The 24,306-nt window shown below is 37.4% G+C and overlaps 1 protein-coding gene across 7 annotated transcripts in view; it reads right to left on the bottom strand.

Moving 5' to 3' along the window:
- PALLD (palladin, cytoskeletal associated protein) overlaps window positions 1-24,306 on the bottom strand; it is a 371,546-nt gene that overhangs the window by 208,012 nt on the left and 139,228 nt on the right. For all 7 annotated transcript variants that reach the window (XM_019731447.2, XM_019731449.2, XM_019731450.2 and 4 more), the window contains one exon: window positions 8,055-8,233. In XM_019731447.2, coding sequence (XP_019587006.2) covers window positions 8,055-8,233 — 179 coding nt within the window. The remainder of the gene's footprint in view (window positions 1-8,054; window positions 8,234-24,306) is intronic.

Here is a 24,306-nt window from a genome sequence, read left to right as displayed (position 1 = left end):
CAGGGAGTGAGTGGACTGTGCAACTACAGAAGAGCAGCATTGTTGGGGGTAACAGCGGTGGGAGGCAAGTCTAGAAACTCAGGGTAGAACCTGGAATAACAGGGCCAGAGTGTTGGGACTTTATATGTAGGCACTGAGGGTGGTGACTGGGGAATTAACTATGCAGGATGAACTGAGGGAGTAGGAGAAAATTAAAACACAAAACAAAAAACAGAGCTAAACAAACAGCAAACCATCTAAAACAGGTGATAGACCAGGAGAAACTTAACCGTGATGAGGAGGTGGGGGAAGCCGAGCAGGGGAAACAGAAAAAGCAGGAGACTTAGTTATCAGAAAGTCATGGGAACCTGAGAGAGATCGATTTTACTAGAATCATAAGCATGCTAAGGAGAGGGCTGGCAAAGTGTCTCTCAAAGTGGCCAGAAATTGGGGGAGAGAAATAGGTATTTTCATCTGATTCCACACAATTAATTCATTAAAAAAAAAATCCCCTCAGATTACCTCTATTTAGAAAGCCATTCTTTTTTTCCCCACTCCTTTTTGCTCCTTTTTTCTAGCTGATTTGAACAGAAAGGTAAGGGATGAAGAACGTTGTGTCCCTGAATACGAATATACTGACTAGTGTTCGCACACCTGTCCAACCCTTGTGAAATCTCAATGTCACCTTCTGTCTCAGGTGTCAGCACAGCTCTTGCAGATAGTACCAGATCAAATCTCCCCATCTGTGCCAGCAAGATCCCTTCCCTCCCCTCAGGGCGACCCTTCCCTCCCTCTTCTTTTCTGCCTCCTCCCTTCAGTCATCTGCTTTGCACCTGCTGCTCAGGAATCAACACTCCTGTCTCAGGTTAACATTTTTCTCTGTATTTATCCAACCATCACTTTCAGTGTTTTATGTAGGCACCAATCTGAAAGAGGCACACATTCCAGTGCTTGCAATTACTATCTATCTGCTCATCAAATACGTACCTGCCTAAATGCTAATTGTATCTGTACTGTCTTCCACAAAGAATGAAGGAATCAAATGCTGATGATCTTCTCTTTATTCTAGTGATGAAATGCAAGAGGAAGTGTCATAAACACAAACCTCCTGTTTTGAGTTTAGAAGGTGTTACCTTTTCAGTTTTAAAACTTACCCAATTTAATACTTCCTGGTGGGAAAAGGCCCACAAAAGGCACAATAGCAAAAACTAAAGAAAAAAAATCATTTCGAATACCACTACCCAGATACTTTGGAGTATATCCTTCTACAGTTTGTCCTCATGTACAAATATAAATAATAAATATATTTTTTAAAGTAAGATGACAATTCTATAATAGTGATTAATTATTGCCCTCTCCACTTAATACGTTGGGAAATGCTTTCCACGTCAATAACCAAACATGTACTTTATAATTTTCTAGTAGCTGCTTCAAATTCATTTGTGTGGCTTTGCCTTCATTTTATCACTCCACTGTTAATGGATATAGTTATTTCCATTTTTTAACATCTCTCCAGAAAGGTGTGTAAAACAGCAATATATCAAAATGTTCATTTCCCACACATTCATGAAATCACTGTTTTAATTATTTTTATTTTTGTCAATCTGGTATCTTCCTTGATTAAAAAAAGCTGTAATTTCTGAATGAAAGCAAATTAGATGTAAATCATAAATAGCTTCCACCTCAGGAAACAGGAAGTCTTCATGAAAGTAGATATAAACCATTAAAAAATTGTATATACACATATATGCGCGTATATGTATATTTAAACCCCTGAACGACTTTAATGAATCTAGTCATGGAGTTCATCCTTTGTACATGTTTTGCTTTTCAAAATTTAAGGACTAAATACACTCCACCCCCACATTTGTATTATTCATTTCTCTCCCTCCCTTCTTTCTCAGTTGCTATAATTACCAGCACAGCAATAATCATTCAACAAGTTCAAAACAAACCAGTGCAAATCCTGTTGCCATTGCTTTCTGGTTATAGAACCTTAGGCAAATTACTTAACCTCTTGGTTCCTCAACAATCTTTTAACCAAAAATAGATTACATTTTAAAAAACAAGGCAGAAAAGAATATACAGAGTGAAATATACACACAGGAAAAAGATGGGAAAGATCAAAATACTAAAAGTGATTGACACAGGGTAGTAGAATTACACATGATTATTATATTTTCTTGTTATCTATATGTTTTTGATTTTTGAAAATGAAAATATGTTTTTATGTTAGCAATGACAGCTCACAATATGGATAGGCCCAACTCTAGGGGATTAACTCATTCAATCCTTACAACAATCTAATTTTCTCCATGAAGAGATGGAGAAACTGAATTATAGAGCCAGGGAATAACTGTTCAAAGTCATGGAGCTTGCCAGAAAATATTATGCAAGAATGGCCAAAGCTGTCCATAGATTCCTTTAGCTTCTCGTAGCACCTTTTCAAAATCCAGCAGAAGACACCGAATGCTTAGAGAGCCTTTATCCTGCTGGGATCAACAGGAGCAATTACTCATATAACATTACAGCATGCTTCCATGTGTCACTTAAAAGGGGCTCAACGTTTTATCTGATTATTTGAAACACTGAGAATCTATAAATAAATATCAAACAGAATCTGCTAATGTGCATCATGTTTGAATATCCCTGCCCCTTCCCTACCTTTAAATGCCGCCCTGCCCTCCTCTCCATCAGACCCAACTCTTTATCCACAAGGTCCACTTTAACCTGCCTCCCTTTATCCCACATTTCAGAACTACCATCCTGCTCTCTTTGGAGCTCCTAACGCTATAATGATCTGTGCAATCTGCTTTGCAATCAGGAGGGGTGACAGTCGTGGAAACCTGAGACGTCTATATTTATTTCGTATGTTTATGTTTACCTTTCCTATTTACATCATGGAATTCTTGAGAGTATCTCTTCACCACCTAGTTCTGGAGGGTAATCCCCCTCACCGTCTAGCACCCATGTGAGCCTGAATCTGTTTCCTTTATCCTTTCCAAAGACTTTGCTCTCTATTTTATTCTCTCTCCCTTCTGCACGATGTATGTTTTCTCTCCTGGGGTATTTTCATTAGCATATAAATATGCGCCATTAATTCTGGTATGAAAACAAACAAACTGCAAAAAAAAAAAAAAATCATCTTTCTTATACAACAATTCCACTTCTGGGTATTTATCCAAAGGGAACGGAAATACTAACTTGAAAACATATCTGCACCTCCACATTCATCACAGCCTTATTTACAATAGCAAAGACATGGACACACCCTAAGTGTCCACAGATGGATGAATGGATAAAGAAAATGTGATATATATGTGTACACACACACAAATGAAATATCATTCAGCCATAAAAATAAGAAAATCCTGCCATTTGCAATCACATAGATGGACTTTGAGGGCATTATGCTAAGTGAAATGAGTCAGAGAAAGACAGACACCACAAGATCTCACTTATATGTGGAATCTTAAAAAAAAACACACACAAAAAAACCACCCAAACTCGTAGATACAGAGAACAGATGGGTGGTTGCCAGAGGTGGGAGGGGGGAAGGTTTGGAGGGGTGGTGAAATGGATAAAGGGGGTCAAAAGGTACAAACTTCCAGTTATAAAATAAGTCCTGGATATGTAATGTGCAGCATAGCAACTATTAATACAGTTAATAATACGGTATTACATATTTGAAAGAGTAGATCTTAAAAGTTCTCATCACACGTTGAAAAAATATTAATAACTATGCATATATATGGCAATGGATGTTAACTAGACTCACTGTGGTGATCACTTCGTAATATATTCATATAATGAATCATTATATTGTATACCTGAAATTAATATAATGTTATCTGTCAAATATTTCAATTAAAAAAATATATTTCTTTACCCTACACGTTTTCTGTTTTTGCAAACACAGGGCCTCTACCTCTGCTGGAGTTTGAACAAAACTTTCCTGACACGATCTATTAGTTGTTGCTTCCCTTTTCATATTTTGCTAACTGTTCTCAACTCATTCCATTTGATTGTTGGTCCTCTCCACGTCCCCCAAACCCTTCTGGTTAAACATGCACAGTTACTAAACCCAGGGGTTTTCTCCGAACCTCATCTGACTGAACTCTCAGCAGGAGTGGACAGAGTTGGCATCACCCTCCTTCCTGAAACACCGTCTCTTGCCTCACCTCACTCACTACCTGGTTTCTCTCCCATCCCAGCAGCTCTCCTTCATTGGCATCTCCTCCTTTGGAAACACCCACAGATAGGAGGGATTATCCAGGCTCAGACCTGATCCCCTTACTCTGCCCCATCTCCCTTTCTCCCTCAGGTCTGCCTAGTAACATGTCCAGTCCCATAGATTTACTTGCCATCTGCATCCTGATGCTCCCAGATGTTTTTCTCACCCCGTGTGTTAGACTATACTCACATGTCCAATTACTACCTTGACATAGCCACTTGGCTATCTAAATAGGAATTTCAAACTTAGCAGGTTCAAAACAGAACACTTGTTTCCCTCTGTCCCCTAATTCTGTTCCTCCCCAGACTTCCCCATTTCAGAGATTGGCACTATTGTCCACACGGATGGTAAAGCTGAAATCCATGGAGAGTATCTGATTCCTTTCTTGCCCTCACCCCCTCATGTAATCCACCCCACGACTTCCGGACACTACCTCTGAACTCTTAAGTCGGACTCCCCTCGCATCCCGCCACTTACACCCTCCCCTCCTAAAGTACCATCATTTCCCCTCTGTACCTCGGCAACAGGCTTCTAACTGATCTCCCATTATAAGCCAAAGCAACGGTTTAAAAATACAAATCAGATAATGTAACTTTTCAGTTTAAACCCCACATGCTTCGTGATGTTATTTAGAATAAAGGCCAGACTACTAACAGAGACCACAAGCTCCGTGGCTCACAGGAGCTGGCCGCTGCCCAACCCTCCAAACTGCCTCTTCTATGTTATGCTCCAGCTACTCGGGACTGCCTTCCGCTCCAGGAACACATCTAGTCTTCCCCACCCCATGCCTGTATTCATGTCCTCTGCCTGAAACACTCGTTTCCCAGTCTTCCTATTGGCTTCTTCTCAGGGTTCTGGTCTGAGATCCCCTGTCATCTCTTCAGAGAGGCCTTCCTGATCACCCTATCCCGTCAGCCACCTTTATTTGCTTCCCAACACTTGCTGGTGCTGGAATTATTTATGAGTTTTCTCCCTCCTGTCCTGGAATGTCAGTGCAGTGAACACACAGGCCTGTCCCGTTCACCAATGTGTCCCCAGCATCTAGACCATGGCTTGCCCTCAGTGACTACTTCATGAATGACTGAAGAGTGCTCAGTTATGTGCCTTGAAAAATGCTGTGCTCAGATCCTAAATCTTGATACTAGATTGAAGTAAGGATTACAGCTACCCCAATAATGAGTGTATCTGCATTTTATTCTTAGTAGTTAAGAGGGCAGATTCAGGAGTCACACCCGCTGGTTTTGAATTCTTGAATCCCATGTATGCGTGTGTGTGTGTGTGTGTGTGTGTGTGTGTGTGTACGTATGGATGTGTGTGCACGTGTGTGTTGTGCTATTGGGCACTACTTAGCCTCTATAAGCTTCAGTTTCCTCAGCCATAAAATGGGGATAATTTTTGTCAGGATTAAATGAGATAATCCATGTAAAAACAAAGTGCTTGGTTCCTCATTAACACTAAACAGTAGCTACTGTTCTTAAACTCATTTCTTTTGTATCATTTTAAAATGTGATGCCTAAGACAGTGAAATTTAGATAGTTTCCCACGAGTATTTGTTAAACTTAAATTTCTCCTCTCTAATAGACCCCCAGTGACTGCATACTAATAACAGCATCTTTTAGGAAACAATTCAATAGTGATATGACTAAGTTGAATTTAGTGCTAGACAAGCAAAATATAAAAATTTCTTACTTTAGTCATAATAGCCTAAGAATTGATCTGAAGTTCTTGTTCACAGGGATAAAAAGACACTGAAATCTAAGGCTTTTTTAAAAAAGGGATTATCCATATTTCACGAGGCTGATGGGCTAGTTTTCCAGAGCATTTTATATTAGGCACAGGAGACTGACTCTTACTGGCTCTTTCTTCTTGCTCTTTCCAGCTTCCTTATCTTCCCTTCATACACAATCTATCTGAAGTCACAGATACCCAATGGCTGGTTGGCTATCTCAGTAAATTCAGTGTTACCATATGGAAAACTGTGCAGTGGAAAAAATCTACTATCTTTGTTAAAGTCCAGCGCATAAAATATACGTGGCATGGAGAACGAGAGGTGTACTTTTCGGACATTGAACAGCTCACCCAGATGATGTCAAAGGCAGAAGAAGAGGACTGGTGGGTCAGAAGATCCAAATGTAATCAAATAAAATTAGAGACTACATTGGGAATGTTTTGGGTCTACCGGAGTTAGATACTAAAACTGGTTTCAGAGGTAGAGAAATTTTTCCTTTTTTTATATGAAAAGTGAATATATCTTATATATCTTGCAGTTAATCTTTTAAATTCATCTGTGTCCTTATAACACTATATTTTTATATTATACTATCACTTATCATTACATATATATGTATGTATGTATATATAATATCTATATGTGTGTGTATATATGTGTGTGTGTGTGTGTGTGTGTATATATATATATATATATATATATATATATATATATATATATATATAATATTAATGTGCCCATCTCTGCTTTTAGATTGGGAACTCCTTGATATCAGGGGCTGTGTCTTAGTCATATTTGTACCTGCACTACCTGGCACATAGCAGGGTCTTAAAATGCTGGCTGATTTGAGTTGATAGGCTATTATTTAAACTGATGTGATTTCATTTAACATATCTAGTATTTAAGCAATATACACTAAAATTCACATTTCTAGCAATGCTGAAAGCAAATAAAGCATTTAATTTTAAGATGCTCTATCTGAACTTGGATTCGGGAGACAAATCCGATCATTGTTAACAAACAAGTTTTTCATTGGAAGTTTAAGTTCCTTTCTTGTATTCTAAACTACTTGGAGAAGTTTGCTGCACAGCCCGTCCATGACGAATACTTACTAACTTACTGAATGTTAAAAATATTTGTCATTCTTTTTCTATTAATTTAACACTTTGATATATGCGTGACACAGTAAAGAATGTGGGCCCTGGAGCGAGACTGCCTGGGTTTAAATCCTTGTGTAACTTTGAACACGTCCCTTAACCTCTCTGGGTCTCAATTGACACATTTATAAAAAGGGAATACTAACAATAGCTGATAGGCTTATAGTGACATTTAAATGGTTATGTAAGTATATGTGTGCATTTATAAGTCCCATGTAGGCATTAGTTATTGCTAGCTACAGAATGTTTGCTTTTATTAACAGGACAAGGTCCTTTGAAAAGCACACAGATATTTGCCTTCTAAGACAATGCAGAGAAACCTTTTATTAGAAGTAAAGGTATACGAGCTTCGTGGTCACAGTTACTTCTAACACTCAGTTTTTTGTGTGAATTCTTAAAGGAGCTATAAATGATGGTTCACATCCTGCTTTCTTCTTCTTTAAATAATGAAATGATTTGGTGGTATGAAACAGTAAAACAAATAGTAAAAAGTGGAAAGCTCAAACATTAATTTTCTTTCTGTATTTCAACTGCTATTTTGAAAAGCAACAAATAGGATACTCATCAATTCATGGATATAGGAAAAAATATGAACACTGTGATGCTTAAAACACTTCCAACTTAAATTACTGGTATTGATCAAAATGCAATAACAATGTAAAACTATATATACTTTCATAGCAAGTTTTCTAATTACCTATAGGTTGAGTCTTGTCAAAAATGAGTTGATAGAATATATATAATCTATTCTCTGTCTACCCCACTTTCAAACAACATTAATTCTTGAAAATTTTTTACCTAGTGATTATAAGTTCCCAGGACATTGAGCAGGAGAAATGAGGTTTGAATCACACCATTATGCTGTTTGCATTGGAAAAACACATTCACCACGATGCCTTACTGATACTCAAGCTGTTAGACCATTCACACTCCTTTACCACACATCTCTCCTTACCTTCAATGAATATCTCAGCAGACGTTGTCTCTGAGCCACTGGGGTTCGTGGCCAGACAGGTATAGCGACCTGTGTCGTCCTCAAAGGCTTCTGCTATGACCAGGGTATGGAGGTCCTCACCCTCACAGTGGATCTGAATATCAGGAGTGTTGTGCAGCTCCTTTCCCTCACAGAACCATCTGCAGGCCAAATGGAGGTCAAAGGGTCAAAGGAGAGAAAGGAAATGGTGATATTTAAAATAATAAAGCAGAAGTGAAAGGCTAGATGCTATGTGGTAAGATGCTTGTTGGACCAGTAAAGATCTGTGTACCTGTTCCTGAGGGAAACTGTACATTGTAGACTACGAAATTAATGACTAGACAATTCCCATAGGTTTTCTTTGTAAAGCATCTTATAAATTTTATCAACCTTGAAATAAGCAACACTGTCAAATGTGGAAAGATAAGTTCAGTTACAAAAGAAAAGGAACAGAGATTCAAAGCATCTTATAAAATGTTTTATAGTAAATGACGCACACTGATTACAATTTTATCTATTATTCTTATCTTTAAAACATGAAAGTAATAGAAACGTTATGCTCAAAATATCTAACGTTATCAAGGGAAAGTAATCATTCATGTTAAAAAAAAAATCATAGGCAGCAATATTTTTGTTGACCCTAAGATTTCTGATCAGCTGAGCAGTAACAGATGTCATGCCTTCCACATTTCTGATATTTACCGAACTTTCTAGCAGACCGCTTGGCCTCCACATCTAGAGATGGAGCAGTTGTGCTGTAATTCGTTCTTGCTGGTCAGCGCTTTTCCTTTCCCAAACAACCAGGACCTTGGTGTGGGAGGCTGCAAGCTGCCAGACGGTTTAAACACAGGTTCTCTCTCACACTCTTTCCTTTAGTCCCCTAGTACCTCAAACTCTCAACAGGAGATTTACAAAAAATATGAAGCCTCCCCCTCCCCACCCCTGCCATCCCTCTCATAATGGGATTTATTTTAAAAGAAATATGTAGGAATGTGCCACTTACAAGTAAAAGGATGGAAGTCTCTGAGACTGTATTGTCCCTTTAGCTCTTAATTAGCACTTGGAGATTTTCTTTGAGTCTAATCTAGAAAATTCTTTGGACTTGGCATCCTTTGGTGAAAATATGGCAGTGAAGAATAACTTTTTCTATATTTAGATAGTATATTGGTATTTGTCGATATTGAATCTGAAAATAATATTCATAAAACAAACCTGTTTGCTAATACTCAGAGTATTAATTCCAGGAACCATATTAAGAAGTAAATATGGGACATTAAAAAACAAATATGGGGCACTCACAAAAGAACAGATATGACTTTGGGGTAAAAACACATTTAAAAAACAGCCAACTGAGCATCCTACACAATGTGATACATCGTACTTTTGAGGCACTTCAGAAGGGCTATATTTCTTGATTCTGGGGCACTTTGTGGTTTCCTTTGTTTTCATAAAGTCGTGGAAAGCATTTTAGCCTTCAGCCATCTTCCAGTTCCTTCTCTTCTGTTCTTTTTCCACATAGTCCAGACCCCGACCATGAGAACTGACCGTGGCTTAACTTTTCATTGTTCTTAAGTTTTTCAACTGATCTCTTCACAGATATGAAGTTTAAGGGAATAATGCATGTAGGGAAGAGTATGTAGGGAAGAGTATGTAAGCTCTTCCCTACACACATCATTCCATTAAACTTTGTATCTGTACTAAGGCATTTCATAAACTCGGCTCTGATTTTATTTTCTATTGTTTTCCTATAGGAATCCTCTGTTTCTGTCAACTATTTGCATAGATTTCTTATTCTCAGCACAGTCCTCTTGTACTACCTGCCTACTTTCCCCTCCTGGCATTCTCTCTTTATTCTCCTCCATAGGAGCTACTCTTCCTGATAGCCGGGAGAGGCTCCTTCTACAGATTCAATTCAAGTAAATACACGCTCGCTGGGCATCTTCTATGTGAAAGGCATTGTATTCCGTACCACGGGGAGAATGCCTGGTAAACTGAAACTACCGTGTTTCCCCAAAAACAAGACCTCACTGGACAATCAGCTCTAATGCATCTTTGGAACAAAAATTAACATCACACCCAGTCTTATTTTACTATAATATAAGACCTGGTCTTATATAATATAATATAATATAATATAATATAATATAATATAATATAATATAATATAATATAATATGACATAATATGATATAATATGATATGATATGATATAATATAATATAATATAGTATAATACCGGGTCTTATATTAATTTTTGTTCCAAAAGATGCATTAGAGCTGATTGTCCGGCTAGGTCTTATTTTCAGGGAAACAGGGTAGTTGAGGAGTTTGTCTCTACTGCTAGAGTTTTATCTTCCATAAACAAAGATACAAACCAACTATTAGCGGAAAAACAAAGCATGAAAACATGCAGTGAAGGTTTAAAAGAGAAAAATTCATTGGTTAGACGTGCTCCACAGGGAAGCCTCTGCCAACTCCCCACCGAGCGTGCAGTATCTTGACCTCTAACTCAGCTCAGCAAACTTACAGCTTGCAGGGCCCGCTGCCTATTTATAAATGGTCCATAATCTTATTTTTTTAAATGTTTGGAAAAAATGTTTAAAAAGCAATATTTTGTGACATACAAAATTATGTAAAGTTCAATTTTCATCATCGATAAATAAAGGCTTTTTGCAACACAATCGTGCTCATTTATTGATGTGTTGTCTAAGGCTGCCTTTGCATCACAATGACCAAGTTGAGTAATTGCAATAGACTATACGGTCCACAAATCCTAAAATATTTACTATCTGGACTTGACTGAAAAAGTTTGCCACCTCCTGCTCTAATATTTCACTCCTCAGAGTGTGATCCTTGGACCAGGAGCGTCAGCATCATTTGGGAGCATGTTAGAAATGCAGACTCTTGACCCTCATCCCAAATCTACTGAATCAGTTTAGATCCCCCTGGTGATTCATGTGTACGTAAAAGTTAAGAAGTTCTGGTCTATTATGTTTGGATCACACTAACTTGCGTCACAGAATCCTGGCTCTCCAGCTAGATTATTGACTTCTTTAACATAGCAACCACATTTTATGTGTTTTGTATCTCTGGTCCCTTGCACATAAGTACACATGAAAGTGTTCTGTTTTTCCCACCACTCTACTCAAAAAGTTCTAGCATTACTCATTTGACAGCTGACAATATACCACTTCATGAGATCTTCTGTGTTGTTTCCTTACACCATCCCTTGAGGCCTAATGCATTTATGCCTTATTTCTCCATCTAGAAAATCGACTTCTTGATTACAGAAAAAGATTTTTAAAACTTTTTAAAATTGATCCATACTGTATTGCACGTAGTCGGTGTTTTATAAACACTTACTATCTGCCACTCATTCTTTTAAAATAGGCTTCCCATGAAAAAACAAATAGCGAAAGGTTCGTGGCCTACCAGATTTTAAAGATGCTACATATTGTATGTCACTCCTTGATGTTTGCGATTCACCTTTTCTTATCAAAGACCCCAAGAAGTCCTGCAGAAATTTGTGTAACACTATCTAAGCTAGCATTTACTGACCTATTGGACCATGACATTCTTTTTCACTTAGCATCTACTAACATCCTATGTGTAGTTACAGAATGCTTTTCTAGTATATTTATCTCATAGAACCTGTAGTTTTTAAAAAGTGAATTAAGACCAATTATAATCTAAGCAACAATAGTAAGTATAAGGCTTAATCAGTAAGCACAACAAAATACTTGAAATATGTATTAGTTCCGCCCAGAAAGATAAAGGCAACAAATGCATTTCCTGCAACAACCTAACCCATCTATTTGGCCTTCTGAAATCCTTCAGCATGTCTTCAACAATTGCCTGCGGTGAAATGGTTAGTCCTTTCAAACCACTAGGCTGACCCATTTTTAAATTTTTAATACTCATACTTTTTGTTTTCCAGTTCTGTGAGTAAAATTTTAAAAGCTTCTCCGATTGTAACACATAGAAGAAATAGTGCAGAGAAAAGACTAAATGTGTCCAAGTAAGATGGTAGGTATACTAATTAACATGAGTCATTACCCTGGGTTGACACTGTCAGGGAAAGTCAGATTGTTACTGACGTAAGTACCTGTGAAGTGACCAGTTCTAAACTGTGATAGTATGATTCAAGTGGAGGGGGGAAAAAACTCTGCAAATATTTAGATGGCAGACACCCTTTAGCAACAAAAAGGGCAGCATGGTTCCCGGCCAATATTTAGAGTAATGTGTGCTTAATTTGTGATTGGAACCATTTGCACCATTGCAACTAGTAATGCTCAATTGCAACTTTAGGAAAGTTGTTAAGCCTTCCCTGGTTCAGGTTCCTCATCTGAGGAGATGAGACTTTCTAGCTATAAAGTTTCACGAGTCTAAGTTTTTTGGTGAAATGAAAGGGTTGTATATTTAGTGATTTGGGTTAAAAACATCTCAAGACGTAACTTAGAGAATTATTTGATAAAACATACCATAATTAATGATGTTTCTTTTTTGGGATATACTAGGATATAGTAGTGTTTCTAAGATTATACACCCAGTTGGGTCCTGAAAAGCATCCATAGATGTACCCCATTGTTTTTATCACTACCCCAGTACTGAACTTTCCACATTCTACTAAAATTTGCTCTTACTCTGCTTTTCTACCCTACTAGAATACACATTTTTTCCACGGTAGACGCCAGATCTTATTAACTGATTTACTAAGTTAATAAGTGTCCTGTATATTCCAGCACAATGTCTGGCAGATGAAATGTGTTAACCATGTCTTTTTTACTTTTCTGTATTTCTGATGCTTTGGCATCTGGATCCTTGCTGACTCTGGAGAGACGGCCCCTCCCAGGAAAGACCAATTCTTAGCTACAGTAACTGACTCTCCTTCAAGCACTCCCTTCATATGAAAACTAACCAGTCCAGAGCCACTTCCTCTATGGGGACCTCACACCCAGGCCACTATTTCCATGTTCTAATCACCCCAGAGCCAGGTAGCAACAACTAGGAATAGCTTCTATGCCCCAGAACTCGCTGAAATTATTCAGACGAGCCAATCTTACATCTATTTCCCCTGCTTCACGCATTCCTTCCCATGGAAACCACAATAAAGGACCATACCCATGTTTCACTTTGCACCCTCTGCCTCCTGACCAACTCTGATGCTTGTGTGTGCCCCCACCCGCACTCCCACCCCCACCACTGTAGCAGGCTCCCTACTTTTGGAAACTGTGAGGAATAACCCTTCTTTCAATGGCAGTCATCTCCTGATCTGCTGGCCTCACCATACCTGAATAACAACACCTACTTTTTAAAACACTGAACTGTAATACGCTTGCAAAGAAAGAAAGACTTGGACTGATAAACAGTTTAAACAATAACTATCTTAGTTTCTGCATTAAGATGTACATGGAGAGAAGTTTATCTACTCGCACCTACTCAAACTGAAGTGCACTTAAAAAACATAAAATGAAACTCAACATAATCTATTTAATACATGTATCACAAGAGGAATTAGCCTTGTCCACTCTTATGTATCAGATCAAAAACAAATCACCTTCTTATTTACTCTAAGAGAATCTTAGAGTTTTGAAGTTTTGACACTACAGGTAGATGAATGAGATGTGCTCCAGTCATGTTTGTTTTATTAAATTACTTAAAGGTCATCATTCCATCAGCTTCCTGGCAAAAGACTCAAAATAGTATTTAATATTCTTGAAATAAAAATTAAGAGTGAGGTCTGCTGATTAAATTCTGACCTCCTGAAAATTTTCCTAAATTCTTGTTGTTACTGCAACTTAGGAAAAGCAATACTGGTGTGACAAGCTAAAATGCAAAGCATACAATATAGGACAAAGTACAGTTCCGATAAATGCATGGCACAGGTAATGACACTATGTTCCCTTTACTCTGTGGCAGACATCACTAATTGATCAGAATGTTTTTGCTAGTGAAGCTGAATTTCAGCATCCTCAGGGCTATTTAAGCAGGCTACAAAGCAACTGAAGCTGAAGTCTGCAGTGAAACAGTCACTCCTCAACTTGGTCTCTTTCAAGAAAATACCTTTTCTCTTTCCTCCATATCCTGTAAGCTGTTTCTATTTATTTTGAAGAGTGGAAGAGAGGGTTTAGTTGAGAGGGAGCATGCAAAAGCATGTAATGTGGCTAAGAAAGAGTCTACTTAGGTAAAATTCCACTTGAAGACACAGCTCAACCTTTTTTTCTTTTTTTTCATTCCATTTCTAATACAGGCAAGACATTTATCTAGTGGGTAGGGCAATGGACAGCATATTGGAAAATCAAAATCCAATTTTGTACATTCCTATTCTGCACCTCTAATAAATATCAACTTCAATCATACTTCTAATTTGCTACTATAACATAGTTAAAATATACAAATATAATCTCATAGAATGAGGAGATGCTACAAAATTTGGGAACAATGATAGTTCTTAAAGACTTAGAAATTCAAATTAAGGGAAACAATTAATGTTTACAAATGCCTATCATATGCTACACACTTTGTAAATATAGCCTATTTTATTTCTCAACAGCCCTGTAAATTACTTGTCATTATATTTTTAGATATAGGCTACTCTCATTTATCTATAGAAATGAAAAAGAATATGGACAAGTAAATTCAGATAATCTTCAAAATTTCATTTTCCTCTATACCTGTAGCTTCATCTTTCATCTTTTTTTTTTTTTTTTACTATGAATATAAACAAGTTTTAACAAAGTTTACTGATTCTTCCTCTCTAATCTCTGGTGGGGCTGCTAAGCAGCTGTATAACTGCCATGCAATGGGGAGCTAGGAAGGAAATCTTAACATATTAGGGTGTGGCAGCTAACATCATACTCAATGGGGAAAAGCTGAAACCATTCCCCTTAAGATGAGGAACAAGACAAGGAAGCCCACTTTCTCCACTTTTATTCAACATAGTTCTGGAAGTTCTAGCCACATCAACCAGACTAGAAAAAGATATACAAGGCATCCAAATCAGTAAGGAGGAAGTGAAACTGTCATTATATGCAGATGACATGATACTATATATAGAGAAACCCAAAGCCTCCACCAAATAAACAATTAGAGCTGATAGATGAATTTAGTATAGTAGCAGGATACAAAATTAATATTCAGAAATCAGTTGCATTTGTATACACCAATAATACTCTATCAGAAGGAGAAATTAAGAAAACAGTCCCATTTACAATTGCTTCAAAAACTACAAAATAGTTGGGAATAAATTTAACCAAAGAAGTAAAAGATTTATACTCAGAAAATTAAGACACTGAAAAGAGAAATTAAAGAAAATACTAATAAATGGAAACACATACCACGCTCATGGATAGGAAGAATTAATACAGTCAAAATGTCCATACTGCCTAAGGCAATATACAGATTCAATGCAATTCCTACCAAACTACCAAGGACATTTTTCACAGAAAAAGAACATATCCTAAAATTTATATGGTATCATAAAAGACCCTGAGTATCCACAGCAATCTTGAAAAATAAGAACAAAGTGGGAGGTATCACGATACCTGACATCAAATCATACTACAAGGCTACAGTAATCAAAACAGTATGGTACTGGCATAAAAACAGACACATAGATCAATAGAACAGAATAGAGAGCCCAGAAATAAATCCATGCCTATATGGTCATTTAATCTACAACAATGGAAGCAAAAATTTACATTTGGGTAAAGACAGTCTGTTCAATAAATGGTGCTGGGAAACCTGGAAAGACACATGCAAAAAAATGAAGCTGGACCACATCCTTACACCATATACAAGAATAAATTCAAAATGGATTAAATACTTAAATGTAAGATCTGAAACGATAAACTCCTAAAAGAAAATATAGACAGTAAATTTGCAGACATTACCCTGAATAATATTTTTACTGATATTTCCCCTCAGGCAAGGGAAGTAAGAGAAAAAATAAACATATGAGATTACATCAAACTAAAAAGTTTTTTCACAGCAAAGGAAACCATCAATAAAACAAAAAGGCATCCTACTGAATGGGAGAAGCTATGTGTCAATGATACATCTGACAATGGGGTTAATGTTCAAAATTTATAAAAAACTCAATCAACACCGAAACAATAAACAACCTATTAAAAAATGGGCAGAGGACATAAAGAGATATTTTTCTAAAGAGGACCCTCAGATGGCAAACAGACATATGAAAAAATGTTCAGCCTCACTCATCATTAGAGAAATGCAAATAAAAACCACAATGAGATACCACTTCACTCCAGTCAGAATTGCTATCATCAATAAATCAACAAACAAGTGCTAGTGAGGATGTGGAGAAAAGGGATCCCTTGTGCACTGCTGGTGGGATTGCAGATTGGTGCATCCACTATGGAAAATAGCAAGGAGGTATCTCAAAAAACTGGAAATGGAACTACCTTATGACCCAGCAATTCCACGCCTAGATATCTATCCGGAGAAATCCAAAACTCTAAGTCAAAAAAATTTACGCATCCCTATGTTTATTACAGTGCTATTCACAATACCCAGACATGAAAACAACTGAAATACCCATCAGTAGACGACTGGATTAAGAAACTGTGGTGCAGTTATACATTGGCGTATTACTCGGCCATAAAGAAGAACGAAATCTTACCAGTTGCAATGACATAGATGGACCTAGAGAATATTATGTGAGATAAGTCAGATGGAGAAAGACAAATACCACATGCTCTCATATGTGGAATTGAAAGAATAGAATGAGCAAACAGAAATAATCTCTCCACTGGTTTTTCAAAGCAATTCCTTTAAAATGTTAATCTGATCATGTCACTCATGTGGTTTGAACATTTCAATGGCATCTCACTTATATGTGGAATCTAAAGAACTGAATAAATGAACAAACGAATCAGTAACAGTCTCAGAGACACAGGAAAAACTGAGGGTTGCTAGATGGGAGGTGGGTGGTAATGAGGGAGAAGGTGAGGAGATTAGAAAGCACAATTGGTAACCACAAGATTGCCACAGGGATACGAAAGACAGTTTAGGGAATATAATCAATAATGTTGTAAAGATTTTGTAGGGTATCCGATGGACACTTGTCTTATTAGGGAGACCACTTCATGGATGGTGTAGGTACCTGACCACTGTACTGTACACCTGAAGCTGAATAATAATGTCAGCTATAATTTTATATATATATACATATATATATACACATATGTATGTATATACATATATATATATACATATATATGTATATATACATATATATAGATATATATAGATATATATATATAGTGTCAGAGGACGTGGAGTACAGCATAAGGAATAGAGTCAGTGGAACTATAACAGCTATATACGACGTGAGAGGGTTAGTAGATTGGGGGAGGGGAGTTATCACTTTGTGAGGGGTATAAATGTCTAACTATTACATTGTTTGTACACCTGAAACTACAAAAAAAAAAAATGTGTGTGTGGTAAATCCTCATTCAAAAGAATTAAGAGTTGCTCATATAAGAGCAAGCCAGTTAGACTGGTTGTCAAGACTTCAAGGCCATAAACAGGCTATAAAATAACCTTGAATTAATTGGAAATAAAACGTAAAAGGTTTAGATGTACTCATATTTATTCATTCATTCATCAAACATTCATCAAACTGCACTTCATCTGCAACCCAGGAAACTGGAGGTACAGATGTCAACTAAACCGGGTTTCTTTTTTCATGAGGCTACTAGTAGGGGAAAATAGAGAAGAAAACCCAATTCTAGACATAATGAAATACTGAATACACTTCATTTAATGAACTTAGATTCTTCCATCTAATGGAAACATGTATTGTTTCAAAAAATCTTTAAAAATTGGTTATTGCTTCATATGTATAGGTTTGGTTTACTTTGGATAAAATGATATGGTTGAAATCAATTTATTAGAAAGGGAATAATGCAAATGGACTCCATTATTCTGTGCTAGGATGTTGAAATCAACATTGTTTAAATATATGTATACATATTTTTTCTTCTTACTATGTAATGTCTTTTTTCCCCTGAGGATTTTTCAAAGATTCCAGCCTAAAAGTGAGATGGTGCCAAAAATTCAAAGATTATATTGTGGCACCAGCAGGATGTGGTAGGATTGAAATTCAAGAAGGTGTTGTACATAGAAAAGTTCAATATTTAATTGTTCACATTCTACATTTCAAGGTAAGGTTAAATGTAACCTCTGATTTGGTCTGAGGCTGACTGTTGGAGGACAGTGGCTGTATGACTGCAGTCCCAGGAGCTGTATGGTTAGAGAGCTAAAGGGGTCAGAAGGATAACTGGAATCAGGGGATCATAGATGCTTCTGAGCAAGTGACCATCTTTGAAAATCACCGATCATTTCCATTCCTTGGTAGTCTGAGAAAAATTTTAAATTTACCCCCCTCATGTAGTCTTCCTTTGTCCTTCTCTTGTGACTCTGGCAACTGGCAGTGGGGCTCAGAGCTGTGTACTGGAGTTGGGATACACATCTGGGAAAGCTCAGAACACTCTGGTTCTCCAAGATAGGGCAATATTGTTGATTTTTATGAGAATAAACTTAACTGCTAAATGAGGAGGGACTAAAAAATCCACTGGTGAAGTATAATATATACTACCCAGTATACTAATAACTATACTAATAGTTTATCTCAAAAAAAATCACATATGGCATTGCTTGGCTTACAAGTTGACTAGTAATATCTATTCTAATTCTACCACTTAAAAGGAAGTACAGATTTTTATGACTGGCAGTTTCTTTTGGTACCTTTATTTTTTTAGAACCACAACTATGTATCATGAAAATTTTCTGTGCCCTGTATTTTTAAACATGTGGCTTTTAAAATGAACCAATCTGACTCAAAAGTTATAAAGCTTCATCAATGGATCTTGGCTAATATTCTCCAACTCTGCTAAGGAAACAGTAAATCTTAGAAGTCACTTAATAGAAACGATGAGGTGCTTTAAAATAAAAACCTTTAAAAACAGTTTTTACTTTTTCCTGTAAGTCAGTTTTCTTATGCTCATGGGGAAACAAAGTTAAGTTGAAAGATGTCTGTCTATTTTTGCTTTGCAACGTCACTGATTTGTGCTTCCTAGAAAAATTTATCTTCAAAGGGATGTCAGTGATGATTGCAGGATGGCAAATTTAGCCCACAGCTGCCCCCTTCTCCCAAAGTGCAAGTAGCCATATGGCTTCATAAAAATGCATGCTTGAAGAAAACTAAGGGAACCAGTTTCTTTAATGTTATTATAATGAAAATAAAGGGTAGAAAAAAACCCCAGAGATATCAACGGTTCTACAATGGTTATATTTTCCAGGTGTTCCTTTCTCCTAAAGAAATGGTAGTGCTCTGCCATGAACTGGAGAACCACCAAAACAAAATTGGCAACTTAAGCCCAAGATGAATTTTGTTTATGCTTAACTCGAAGCCAGGCCATCTGTAAATGTCGAATATCATACATCCTCAATTAAACACCGATTCATTTTTATGGAGTACCTTTTGTCTTGTCACTAAAGATCTCTTAATTTTTTACATGTGTTCATATTAACCACAAGACACACCATGTTTATTCTGTCATGTGGATTAATAGGCAGACCAAAGTGAAATTAGTCCTTGTCTAAATTTACTATGGCTATAATTTAACGACTGCTTAGCTTGAAGGCCAATAGTTAAATTTGTGTGGACAACAGATGTACTTTAACCTTATGGTCCAAAAGAGACCAATAAATAGATGTACTTTTTGAAATTCAAAGCCCAGGAAATGATAAACTAGATTTTGATCCCAAACCAGACTCATGTATAGCAATTCTTTCCTCAAATAATCACGTTGTCTCCTAAGAGAAAAAAGATAAAATAGAAGCGCGGGGTGAGTAGCACAGATAAAACTAAACTTCAAATATGATTTTATCTTGTTTTATATCAACCATGAGAAGTAGCTTCATGTCTGCGCACTATGAACATGCAGATAGTTAATCACCAGCACTAGAAAACAACTATAAAAATAAGCAACTGGAATCTATGCTATGTATTTGTGCTGCCAGAAGCTGTTAAACTCTTAGGTTGCTGCTAATACTTTCCACATTGCTGATGTAATGAAAAGGAGCTATGACTGGGAGTCAGGAGTCTGGGGTTCGAGTTCTGCCTGGTCCACAGACCAGCTAAGCTGAATGTGACCCAGTCGTTCTCTCTGAGGCTTGAGTTCCCTTATTTGTGAAATGTGAGGAATCAGCTAGGCCAGCATTATTTCAAATGCATCCCAAGAAACCAGTTCTGCAGCAAGTTGACAGATACCATTGAGAAAGGGTTATCTGGCCAATTAGGTTTATGGAACACTGGGTTAAACAAAATTAAACATCTATCGTTACTACAGAACTTTTTAGAACTTCGACTGTGCCAATATAGAGTGAATTTCCAGGAGAGAACAATGGTAGGTATCATCCTCAATCTTACTTGACCACAGAACGCATGTTTTGAGAATCACGTGGAAGGATTAGAATTATGTGGAACACATTTTGGGAAACATTGGGTTGAGTTATCATTAACATCCCATCTGACTCTGCAGTAGTAACATTTAATACCTGGCTTACATTTTACAACTACCTTTTTTCAGTGAGTGACAGACATCAGTACTAGGGCAAAGCCCTGTTTCCCACTGGCCTCAGATGTGATTTCAGAGTCATTCTCAAATGGTGCTGTGGGCAGCCAGTACCAAATGGTTAGAGCTGGCACCTGAGCTGAAACATATTTGCCATGCCTATGCTTAAACATTATTTTATTAGACAGAAATCAATGTGATATGCTGACTGCTAAGCTCTCATCCTTTTTTTTGGTCAAGCTTCCGTTTTGCCATGGCACATGGAATTACGGGTATCCCCCCCCCCCAACCCCCACTCTTTGGAAAATGCTCTGTGTGACTATATAATGTCCAAGTCAGGACATTTCTAATAGTGAAATCGGCTGCCATTAAGAATTACAGGAATAAATGGTGATTGTTCCAGGCACACCAGAATGTGAAGTCGCTTTACTTATACTTCATCTCAAGAGCAACTTGAAACTGATTTTGGCTTTAGTGGATCTTTGGACTCTGCAATTGTGATTCATTCCTGAGTAGACAAGAGTTAATTTCACAGTGTATGAGGAAAAACAAAGATTGCCAACCCTCCCGTCACTCATTCACAAATTCTCTAGTTACACCTGTTAGTTAAAAAAAAAAAAAAGATTCATTCTCACCAATCTTCTATGCAAGCACAAAAATAAGTCAGCAGGACCTGACAAGTCACACTTCAAAGCTACCTGTATTGTGAAAATTTGTACTGAATGTTTCCAAATCTTCAAAGCGTTGGGGGAAAGAAAGGATTATACAGAGAGCCGGAGAGTGAGAAACCTCATACGTAAAACAGCCAGAGGTGCACATTCAGCAATTTTGTTGCTACAGTTAGGGCAGGTAATTATTAGCCATTGTTGTAACTTGGATTACATTCTCCACAGGATAAAATGAGAGCTGTTTTATGAGACAATGCTGTCAGTCTTCTATCCTTTTGGAACTTGTCCACTGAAATACAACGATTACCTCAGAATTATGAAACCCAAAATGACTAAAACCAAAGTAGGGCGTGGGGATCTGCTCCTCTTGGTCTCTTCAACCCTACAGAATTACAGAAATCCACCTAAAACAGTTCACATATAGACTCCTAGAAACCTGGTCCTTATTTCTTTGCATTTGAGGAACAATTACATTGAAAACAACTTTTTTCTCAGCAGCGGAATGTCTTTCTCCAAAGTCAATGAACAAAAGATTTCATCTACAATTTTTCCTAGTTTATTATTAGTCAGTCCCTCAATTTCTTGCCTTACTCGTGCTGCCAGCTAATTGTGATTAGGGGTAAGGGAGGAAGAAATGGAGAAAAGTGGGATAGAGAATAATTGGAAAATCCCCCTCTTTCTGAAAAAATTGAAACTTTATTAATTCAACTTTTAGAATGAAACTTTGCTTCTCTATCTTCTATCTCATCTCCAAGAGAGCGCCAGCTGACGCTGTGCTGGTTGCAACCCCATGACCTGAGTCAAGCTCAACTGTTCCAGGCAAGGAGGGCAGCTTCAAGCACTTGAATTTGATGGATATTAGAGCTCAGATTTAGGGCGGGCTCAGGCCCCCTTGCAGTGTTCCGGCTCTAGTCTAATGAGGAACGTCATTAGGTCACACGTGGCTGGTATGATCTCTGGGGAACCATGAGACAGTTGCCGAAAACAGAGCATGAGTGTGAGCAAAATTAAACAGTACATTGGACCCATCAGGTAGTAACTGTATACTGATAAATTTATTTTCTTTTTTTCAAGTTAAGGTTTTCCCAGCTAACACATCTTCAAGCCACCCCCTTTCCTGCATGCATGCCTCTTATTCTTATTTTCTGCTCCTTCTAGAAGTTCACATTAAGAGGTCAGCTTTCCAAGGAGAGCTATAATAAATAAAGTATCCACTTGGGGGTGGGGGAATCTCTTTTATTTAGATCATGAAAAGTGAGGTGCAGAAGGAATTATATTGCTAGCAGGTAGCACTCAGGGGCCCTGCACCAACTATCCTATCAACTAAGTAGTGAATGCCTTCATCAAAAATGTTGAGCAACATTTTATACACATACACTCACACATATCACCACACCACGTATCTATTTACACACATACCTGGACTTAACATCTGACATGTTCCTTGAATCAAGTTCCTGAAAGAGTCTCAAACATCCTGCAAATGTTGCACTGTAACTACCTTTCTGATTCTTGCCACACAGGTAATTCTCTAAATCATATCTGTCCTCTTCCTCCCAACAATTTGGATCAAATACATACTTTTGAATTTGTAGAAAAGTGAGCCATTTCCCAAGAAAGCTGCCTCCACTGCTGCCCCTCAGATCCTGGGTGTGTGGAGCTGTGGCCGGATCAGGGAGGGGCCTCAGGTGTATGAGCAAGAGCAGGAAGTCAGGACTAATTATACCTTGTTTTATTTGGCTATCTGCATAGCAGATAAAATGGCATGATTTCAGCTGGTTTTTTCAGAGCAAAATTACCTCAGGCTGATATTTCATTCCAATGGACTAGAATTTTTTTTTTAAGTGTTAAGATTAAACTTATGATCAGATACAGACTTAAATCTTTTTCTTTGAAAACGGTGGATTTTCAGCATGAAAAAGTTCTCCCTTCTGATGACAATTAGAGCACCTACTACCTGGCTACATGCCATTATTTAGTGCTTATATCCTGCAGGCCCCAAAGCTCCTGTGATCACAGAATACACGACTTTTAAAAATTGGCTTCACAGGCACAGAAAGACTTTGCAAAAGACAAAAGAAAAACGAACTGTAAAACTATTACTAGGGGCAAAGGCTTTAGTGTATGCAATTCACTCGTTACAGGAAGTTGTAATAGTTCCTTTGCGTGCATAAATGAAAATGTGTTTTTCATATTTAAAAATGTCACTGATGAGCATGGCTACACGTGTTTGACGTGCAAGAAAAAGGACAATATACTCAAAACTTGTCTAAAGCAGGGTTCTGATTCTGAGCCCGATATGTATAGATCAGGATATCTAGAACATAAGATCTCTGCTTCAGCCACACCTCTCTTTGGAGCTCCTAAGACAGGCTTGTGACAAGGAAGCGTGCCAACAGCTTACTTTATCCTTTCAAGTCTGTGTACATTGTGAGAAAAGAAAGCCTTTCATCACTACCTTATCGTTCTGGCAGTTTGTAGACAGTGGGGAAATAAAAAATGACTGTGTGCTAGAAAAAGGTAAAAGAATCCATACTCTATGTAAATGCTGTTTCACACTCATGTATTCTTTCAATTTTTTTTTTGGGGGGGGGCAAGAATTACCACAGTCTCCCTCTGATTTTAATGTTCCATTGGTCGACAGTTTTTCCAGGTTATCTGAAGGTGGGCTTAAAATATTTATCTGAATACAATGTTAGGTTAATTATAATTAATCTGAAAACATTCCCTGAGGTTTCTTATGGCTAAAATTATCCCATATGCCCCCAAATGGAAGAAGCTGGAATGAGTTAGTGAGTTCCTTATTACTAGATGTAATAAAGGTAGAAGAACAATTGGCAGGGATCTTGTAGAGAGAATTCAAGAAGTAGATGGATAATTAAGAGACTATGATGACGAGTGCTATCATCTTTCTTTTAGCAAACATTTGACAGCTGATAAGTGAAGGTGGAACAAAACACCTAA

The sequence above is a fragment of the Rhinolophus sinicus genome, linkage group LG07 (assembly GCF_036562045.2).
Source record: "Rhinolophus sinicus isolate RSC01 linkage group LG07, ASM3656204v1, whole genome shotgun sequence".
Classification (NCBI taxonomy): domain Eukaryota; kingdom Metazoa; phylum Chordata; class Mammalia; order Chiroptera; family Rhinolophidae; genus Rhinolophus; species Rhinolophus sinicus.
The sequence above is the reverse complement of the archived record's forward strand: the minus strand, read 5'-3'. Positions and strand labels throughout refer to the sequence as shown.